Here is an 8,301-nt window from a genome sequence, read left to right as displayed (position 1 = left end):
TTTTTTTTTCTTTTTCTTTTTCTTTTTTGTTCAATACCAAATTACACCTAGACGAGATTGTTTGGGCGCGGCAGAAGAATACTGCCTTTGGTCTTTTACTTTTTCCCTTTGTTAATACTCGGCGGGTAATGGAGGCATCTGCATACACCAACTGGAGTTGGGGTCATACGGGGGTGGTACATTTTTTTTCTTTCTCATCGCTCTCAGTTTTTTAGTTTTTTCTTGCACAGGCTTCTACGGAATCGTCCTGGCAGGTCAAGGGGTGGGGAGTACTATAGCATTGCCGTCCCTGGTCTGAAGAACCTCGGGGGACGCGGAATATACCAGGCCTGAGGCCACTGAAACCCTTTCAAACCATTGTCGCTCCTCCGCTGTGCTTTGCTCGATTGTGAGGACGGGTCTTGTCTTGCAACCTGCCTGGGAGAACTGCCTGGGAGAAGAGGGGGCGTGGTGACACGGTGTGATGCAGGCTGGAAGGTCTGATGATGTACAGTATCACGTGGGGGACATGCATGCGACTTTGGGTTCGGGGGGGCGTTGGTGATGCGAGGTGGTGCGACGTTGGGGTCTTTGGCCGGGCCTCGCGGTCGTCTCACCTCATCACATCGCTGGCGTCCATGGCAGTAGTGTGCGTAGTGTGCCATCAGACTTATGAACCTACCTACTTGAATGCGAGAGATCACCACGTCGGCCCGTAGACGCTTGCAGGGCGTTTCCTCCCTCCCGCTCCAACATGGGATGGGATGGGATGGGATGCGTTCGCTATCCTGAGGTTGCAACGAGGCCTTCTTGCCTAACAGCGCACATGGCGCAGCATGACTCAAAATTGATCCCAGGCAGTAAGGAGGAGGGGGGGGGCAAAAAGTCCCCGAAGCGCAGTCTTGGCCTGATGATGATGATGATGATTCAACATTTCCAAATCCACTTCACCAGCTCAAAAGGCAGCAACGACAACCGCGAACAGAAAAAGACAGCAGCAGCAGGCTACCCGTTTGTATGTGGAGCAAACCACCGTGTCCAAGTAAGACGGGAGGATCGGCGCAACTGGGGAAGGGGGGGGGGGGGGGGGGGGGGCAATGCAAAAGTGCCTTCTGGAGGAACTGAACCCCTCTCGCGACGGCCGCAGCGATCCGAGAAATTCCAATATTCAAATTCGATTGCCAGGAAGAAAAAAAAGATCCCAGTTGTTGGTGAGGGAGGGGAGGGAAGTATTGGGCCATGTCGGGGGCGGATGGGAATAGCCACCACATGCAAACGGAAACCATGCGAGCAAGCGTTGTAACGCAAAGGCTTTGGCTGTCCACCCTTTGGAACGTGGCGACACGTCGAACAATGCCAAGGTTTCCTCGACGGTCGCTGTGGTGGCTGATTACATAAATGTGGCTGGAAGATTCTCTTCGTGGCATCAGGTGTGGCGTTGTCTTGGCGTTGAATTGACCTGGCAAGGCTTAGACATGCAGCGTGGTCCGTGCCCATGGGCTTCCCCCCTCCGTCCCTGTTCTCATCCCTGGACTTCTGACTTCTATCGTCCTCACTGGTGCTCGCGTGCGGACCTCGTGGACGGCTGTGAATGACGGCTGCGGTCGGCGCCAAGACGCTGCTGGGACCCAGTGTGCCGTCATCTATCTATCCCGCCGTGTTCGGGCGATGAAGAATCAGTTATACGCGAGTCCGAAGCTTACATCTTGTTCACTGCCACCGGATTCCGAGGCCCCTCCCCCGCTCGACATCACGTTATTCCCTGTTTGCGTGGTGCCTAGCAAGCGAAGAGCCAGAGAGCGGCATGCCAGCCAACCTCTTCCTCACCACCCCGCTTCCCGTTCCGTCGTGTATGCCCCGCCGCAGGTGAGTGACGAACGCCCCTACGCCGCCTCGACACACGTCACTTCAGCCAGCCGCTCCGGGGGTGAGTGGACATGCCCTCCCTCGTTCAGGGATGTTGACCATGATAATCTGCTAGGGGTGCAAAAAAACACTTCCCAAGATGGGATTTGACGAGAGATGGCTTGGCGCACTCTGCTCGTCGTTGCAGTGCTCGGATGGGGTTGTATCGGAGGAGGGGAGGGGAGGGGAGGGGACGGCTCGTTGGCAGGGTGCGCAGACCAGAGCTCGTGATCGCGCTCGAGTCTCTCCCTATATTGACGGGCGGCAGGCAGGCAATCTTGGACAGGGCCAGCGCGGACCGCCCGTCACCGCACCGGCGCTGCCGTCGTCTCCTTGACTCGGGACAGGGCGTGGCCTCGACCCTGGGGCGGGGCCGAAGCACAGGGATGGAGCGGGCGCCTGGCCATGTGTGCTGTGCTGTGCTGTGCTGTCTGTTGCCTACCTGACTTGCCTAGCACCGATGCGCGCTACCCCGACGACAGAATCAATATCGTCAGGCCTGTGGTCGCATCGCTCTGGCCCCCAGGTGTATGTCGTGTCTATTTCGGCGGCAGGGACACGCTTGCTGGGTCCCGCTCTCCTACAGGTGGTCTCTGCGAGGGCGGCCGTGTGTTCTCCACTGGTACGAGGTGCGTGGGTGACATGTAAAAAGCTGGCCACTGCCCCTGGGTAAGATACAAGGTGATGGAGAGCACATGCGTCGTCGCTGAGCCTCCATCACCTGACGCTGGCATATTTTCGCCATCGAACACAATGCATTTGAATATGACAGTGTCTGCACAGTGCCGCACATGGCACCTCTGCGGCCAATCGGCAAAAGTGGTGACACTTTGATCCCAATCGGGAGTCGGGGTCGTACCTGCATGAACCCGTCAGTGACATACTTTGCTCCTGTCCAGGTGCCATGCCAGGTCGACCAAGGGCACAATGGCCTCAAGCAAAACTTGCTCACCAATCTCCGTCTCAGGCCTTCTAGGTCCTGCGAGACCCGCCTCGACTGACCCTGCAGTCTGCAGGCGCTGTCATGGCCGAATTACTTACGTTGGCCTTATTGCCAAATTGGAAAGCCAGTGTCAGTGCCGTTTCTGCGCGTGTTTCGCGTGCGCCGTTTGCGCGGCAAATGCAAGGCAAGAGTAAATTGGTGGCAGTTGCAAGTGGACATGGGTCGCGCCCCCCCAAAATGAAGTTTTGACCAACGACGTATACCAAGACCCAAGAACCAGGCTTTGACAAGAAAATCCCACGTCCTCTTGACGACACTCTGACCTGATCATTCCCTCTCGCACACGCCGGCATTCGCACAGCATACAACCAAGCTTCATTTGTCCCCGCTGCAGTGTCACTTGCGAGGTCTTGCTCTTCCTGCCAATTCTCTTCATTTTCGCTTGCCCCACCGACTACCAACTTTTTCTGGGGGTGGCGAACTCAGCACAGAGTCTCGAAACAAGCTTCTCACGATAACCTCGCTCATTGAGCAGACCACGCTTGGCTCGAGTGCGATCACGAAGACCGCCCACACTCAGCTGAAAGCCCCATATCAGCTGCACATCAGCTGCGCATCAGCTACATCATGGACACCGATCCATTGCTACCCAGAAAGAAAGCGCCAACGAGAAGGGCCGGTGTGCACGCCGACTCGGCTGCCCAATATGGCACCGTAGCAGGACAGGCGACCGACGATAAACGAGTGACCACCTCTTTCCTCCTGGGGAACTTGCACTGCCCGTCATGCGTCTCCTCCATTCAAGAAGCTCTCGGCGACGCATGCGGCCGTGACATTGTCTGGATCTCGCCCAATGTTGTGACATCGGTTGTTACCGTTGAGCACCGCGACACGGGCCCCGCCGTCGCCCATGTCATAGCCACCATGGCCAAGTCGCTCGAAGCCGCCGGCTTCGAGGTCTGCAGTGTAACCACCACATCCGCTGCCGTCGACAGCCTTGATCTTGACAACTTGGCGGACCACTCATATCAAGCTGCCGATGATTCTGCCGAGACCAATGGTGCCGGCGCCCTCGGCAGGCTGCTCACTGCCCCTCGGTTCAAGCAGTCTCTTACCAAGAGGCAGCAGACTCATCTGGCAAACTGCGAAGAATGCCGCCATTCACGGCCTCACACGCCACGCTCAGGATCGCAAACCCCGCTGTTGACCGGCGCAAGGGCAAGGCTTGAACGGTCAGGCACGTCCGATCTCGCGACGCTATCCACACTCGAGAGTATCACTGCCGTCGGTTCGAGCTCGTCTATTGATTTTGCCGGCCACGCCTGGAGGGCCACTTACTCTATCGGAGGCATGACCTGCACGTCTTGCGTCCGCTCCATCGAAGATGAGCTCAAACGAAGACCCAGTGTTGCCAAGGTCGTTGTCAACCTCGTCAACAACAGCGCGATTGTAGACGTCACGGAGAAGGATGAGGCCCAGGTCCTCGTCCAAGTGATTGAGGACATTGGCTACGATGTGTCTCTGGAGGAGGTTGTTCCAATAGACCAGAAGTCAATTGGTACCAAGGAAGGCTCAGACGCTGTGAAGGAGCCATCACAATGGAGGGCGACTCTGGCCATAGGCGGCATGACATGCGCTTCCTGTTCAAATGCCATTACAGCTGAGCTGAACAAGCTAGACTGGATCTCCAATGTTGCAGTAAACCTTGTCTCGAACAGCGCCACTGTCGACTTCACAGTTGCCGGCAAGGAAAATGACACCGCCGAGGCCATTGAGGACATGGGCTATGAAGCCACCGTGGACAGCGTCGTCGCATACGAGGCTGAGCCTGAACACGAAGGCGCTCAGGAAAGGAGGGTGCAAATCTTAGTCGAAGGCGCCTACTGCAAGCACTGCCCGGATCGACTGGTGCATTCGCTGGCCGCGTTCAAGCCGAACCTCGAAATCATCTCAGCCCCGACTGTCGAAAACCCAAAAATGCAGATAGCCTACGTGCCCAACACCCCCTACCTCACGATCCGACGCATCTTGGCGGCTATCGAGGCTGCAGACCCCTCGTTCCGTCCATCGATATATCATCCGCCCACCATCGAAGAGCGATCGAAGGCTGTGGTGGCCCGTCATCAGCGTCAATTGCTCCGCCGAGTGTATTTGAGCCTGGTTATCGCAATCCCCACCTTCATCATTGGAATTGTCTACATGAACCTTGTTTCGGATGATGATCCTTGGAAGCACTATCTCATGAAACCTTGGGTCTCTGGTATCAACCGAGCGCAGATTGTCTTGTTCATCTTGGCGACACCAGTCTACTTCTTCGCAACCGATGTATTCCACGTCCGCGCTATTAAGGAATTGAAGAATCTGTGGAGGCGCGGCAGTAGGACGCCTATTCTCCGCCGTTTTTACAAGTTTGGTAGCATGAACTTGCTCATCTCGCTCGGCACCACGATTGCCTACGTCTCCTCCATCTGCCAATTGGTCGCTGCAGGCATTGAGAAACCAGATTTCGTTGAGGATACGCATTTTTACTTTGATTCTGTTGTGTTCCTCACCCTCTTCCTCCTGCTTGGTCGTTTAATCGAGGCATACAGCAAGGCCAAAACCGGCGACGCTGTTGAGATGCTTGGCAAGCTGCGCCCCAGCACCGCCATCCTCGTTGAGAAGGATAGTCTTGGCAACACTATTGATTCGACCGTCAAGGTTGAAATGATTGAGTTTGGAGACATCGTGCGTGTTCAGCATGGTGCATCGCCCGTTGCAGATGGTGTCATTGTGCAGGGCGAGAGCAGCTTCGATGAGTCTAGTCTGACGGGCGAATCGCGGCTCATCAGGAAGAAGGTCGGCGACGATCTCTTTGCGGGCACTGTCAACAAGGATGCAGCTGTCCTCATGCGCGTCACTGGAGCTGCCGGGCGGTCGATGTTGGATCAAATTGTCCAAATTGTCCGTGAGGGGCAGACGAAGCGCGCTCCGATGGAGCGCGTTGCCGACATGCTCACTGCCTACTTTGTGCCCATCATCACGCTGATCGCTATCCTGACCTGGGCGACTTGGACGATTCTAGGACTCGCCGGCGTGCTTCCGGAGTCTTACCTCGATGCGACGAGCGGCTGGGTTGCATTCGCCCTCCAGTTCGCCATTGCCGTCTTCGTTGTCGCGTGCCCCTGCGGCCTTGGTCTCGCGGCCCCTACGGCCATCTTTGTTGGAGGGGGTCTAGCGGCGAAGCATGGCATCCTAGCCAAAGGTGGCGGCGAGGCATTTGAGAAGGCCAGCAAGATTGACCTGGTGGTGTTCGACAAGACTGGCACGTTGACGGTCGGTGGCGAGCCCAAGATCACGGACGCCCTGACGTATCCCGGCTCGACGCAAGAGGCTGCGAGCCAGGAGGATACAGAGCTTCTCTTTGCGGCGCTCAAGGCTGTCGAGGAGAACAGCAGTCACCCGATCGCCAAAGCCATCGTGTCTTATTGCAAGTCTCGGACGGAGCAGTTGGCCAGTGTCGACAACCTCCAGGAGATTCCTGGTAGAGGTATGAAGGCCATCTGTCGCGGACAGTCGTTCGATGCCTCGTTTGATATCATCGTTGGCAACGAGAGCTTGATGTCGGACAACCACGTGGCCATGTCCGAGTCTACAGCTGCACAGCTCGAGACCTGGAAAAGGGAAGCGAAATCTGTTGCCCTTGTTGCTACGAAGCCGATCTCCAAGGATACGGCGCCCTGGACTCTTGCGGCTGCTCTGTCCATCGCAGACCCGATTCGACCAGAGGCTGTCGCCATTGTCGAGGCTCTGCGAGAACGAGGCACGAGTGTGTGGATGCTTTCTGGCGACAACCTGGTGACCGCTAAAGCCGTTGCATCACAAGTCGGCATCGACCCTAACAACGTTCTTGCTGAGGTTCTTCCTTCGCAGAAAGCCGAGAAAATTTACTACCTCCAATCGACCATGAAGGCCCATTCTGGCAGCCGTGAGCACACGATGAAACGGGCAACGGTCGCGATGGTTGGTGACGGCATCAACGACTCTCCCGCTCTGACGCGCGCCGACGTCGGCATCGCCATTGGTAGCGGTAGCGATGTCGCTATTTCGAGTGCCGACTTTGTGCTCGTGTCGAGCGACCTACGGGCAGTGGTGACACTACTCGAGCTGAGCCGCACGGTATTCCGCCGAATCCGACTCAACTTTGCCTGGGCGATTGTGTACAACGTGCTCGCGCTGCCTGTGGCGGCTGGGTGCTTCTACCCGTTTACGACGAGTTCCGGACAGCATATTCGGCTGGACCCTGTATGGGCCGCGTTGGCGATGGCGTTGAGCAGCATCAGTGTGGTGCTGAGCTCGTTGGCGTTGAGGATCAGGATTCCGTGGATCGGGTTCCAGGATGGGAAGATTGGAAGCTAAGGGGTTACTTCTGGAACATACTTGGCGAGCAAAATTAGCATGTATAACTGGGCGGATCTCTCAAGCATTGGAACTTAAGGGACATTTAGAATAGCGAAATTGAGCAAAAATTGAGAGCAATGGAATTCAGGTAGAGAGCCAATTTCTAGGCCTGATCACAGGGAGTGACTCCTTGGGTAAATCGTTACAGAATGTTATACATTGTGGTTTACAACTTATCGTACGGCCAACTGCGTAGGCATTACTTCTTTCGGTACATCTTCTCCAAGTCCTCAAAAGAAATCGTCTCGCCTCCCCAGGCCTCAGGATCTCTAGTTTCGGACCGCTTCTCGGCCGGCACGTCCTCGAGACTATGCACATCATGCTTGGCCGCTTGCTTTTTTCCACTTGGCGCCAGCAGCTCCCCCACGCCGGCCATCTCCATGATGGCTTCACGCACACCCGCCATGCCGCGATGGCAGCCCATGGGCTCTGATTTCCACTCACCCTCCCGCCTCTCCATGGCGGCGGCCGTGAGATAGACGCGCGGCACGAGGGTCCCCTTCTCGCCGCGGCACGCCCTCCTCACAGCGCGCACCGTGGCGGCCGCGCGCCCGCGCAGCCACCCGTGCAGGTCGCCGTCGGCCTCGGGCCCGCGGTACGCGCGCACGAGCTTGTCCGTCTTGGTCAGCACGACGAGCACGCGGCGCCCGAGCGACGCCACCATGCGCAGCACCTCGGCGTCCCGCTGCGCGAGCCCCTCCTTGTCGGCCGGCAGCAACACGACGACGCCCCGTAGCATTCCACCCTCAGCATTGCGTCAACCCCAACAGGCATAGTGGATGAGCAGCCTTGCGCAACACAGGCGATGGAGGCGTCGACCCAGGTTGAGGTTGTCAAAGAAGCCTCCTCCATGCATGGCGTGGCCGACAAGAAATAGCACAGCAGCAGCCGCCCAGGTCTGGAGCCCGAAATGTCACAAAGCCAATAGGGATCCCTGGAGTACCTTATAATGACCATGTTGCTTTCATGGACCGTGGGTAATTGAAGAACAACTGCGATGAAGAGTACAACTGCTATAGACTTGATGGTCACTG

General features: G+C 56.9%; 3 protein-coding genes across 3 annotated transcripts in view; 2 read left to right on the top strand and 1 right to left on the bottom strand.

Annotated features, from left to right (window-relative positions):
- The window catches only part of VDAG_05492 (PHO85 cyclin-1), a gene marked incomplete at both ends in the record, with an annotated part of 1,647 nt that extends 1,314 nt beyond the window's left edge, over window positions 1-333 (top strand). The window contains one exon of the mRNA XM_009652387.1: window positions 231-333. Within this exon, the coding sequence (XP_009650682.1) occupies window positions 231-333 (103 nt within the window). The remainder of the gene's footprint in view (window positions 1-230) is intronic.
- Window positions 334-3,454: 3,121 nt separating this feature from the next.
- On the top strand, window positions 3,455-7,225 carry VDAG_05491 (copper-transporting ATPase; the record flags this gene model as incomplete). The annotated part of the gene is made up of 1 exon (XM_009652386.1): window positions 3,455-7,225. One exon carries the CDS (start codon window positions 3,455-3,457, stop codon window positions 7,223-7,225), a length of 3,771 nt encoding a protein of 1,256 aa, XP_009650681.1.
- A 241-nt stretch (window positions 7,226-7,466) lies between these two features.
- The window catches only part of VDAG_05490 (uncharacterized protein), a gene marked incomplete at both ends in the record, with an annotated part of 1,790 nt that continues 955 nt past the window's right edge, over window positions 7,467-8,301 (bottom strand). The window contains 2 exons of the mRNA XM_009652385.1: window positions 7,467-8,012; window positions 8,222-8,259. Coding sequence (XP_009650680.1) covers window positions 7,467-8,012; window positions 8,222-8,259 — 584 coding nt within the window. The remainder of the gene's footprint in view (window positions 8,013-8,221; window positions 8,260-8,301) is intronic.

This window comes from Verticillium dahliae, genomic scaffold, assembly GCF_000150675.1.
Source record: "Verticillium dahliae VdLs.17 supercont1.10 genomic scaffold, whole genome shotgun sequence".
Lineage (NCBI taxonomy): Eukaryota > Fungi > Ascomycota > Sordariomycetes > Glomerellales > Plectosphaerellaceae > Verticillium > Verticillium dahliae.
This window is presented reverse-complemented; position numbering and strand designations above follow the sequence as displayed.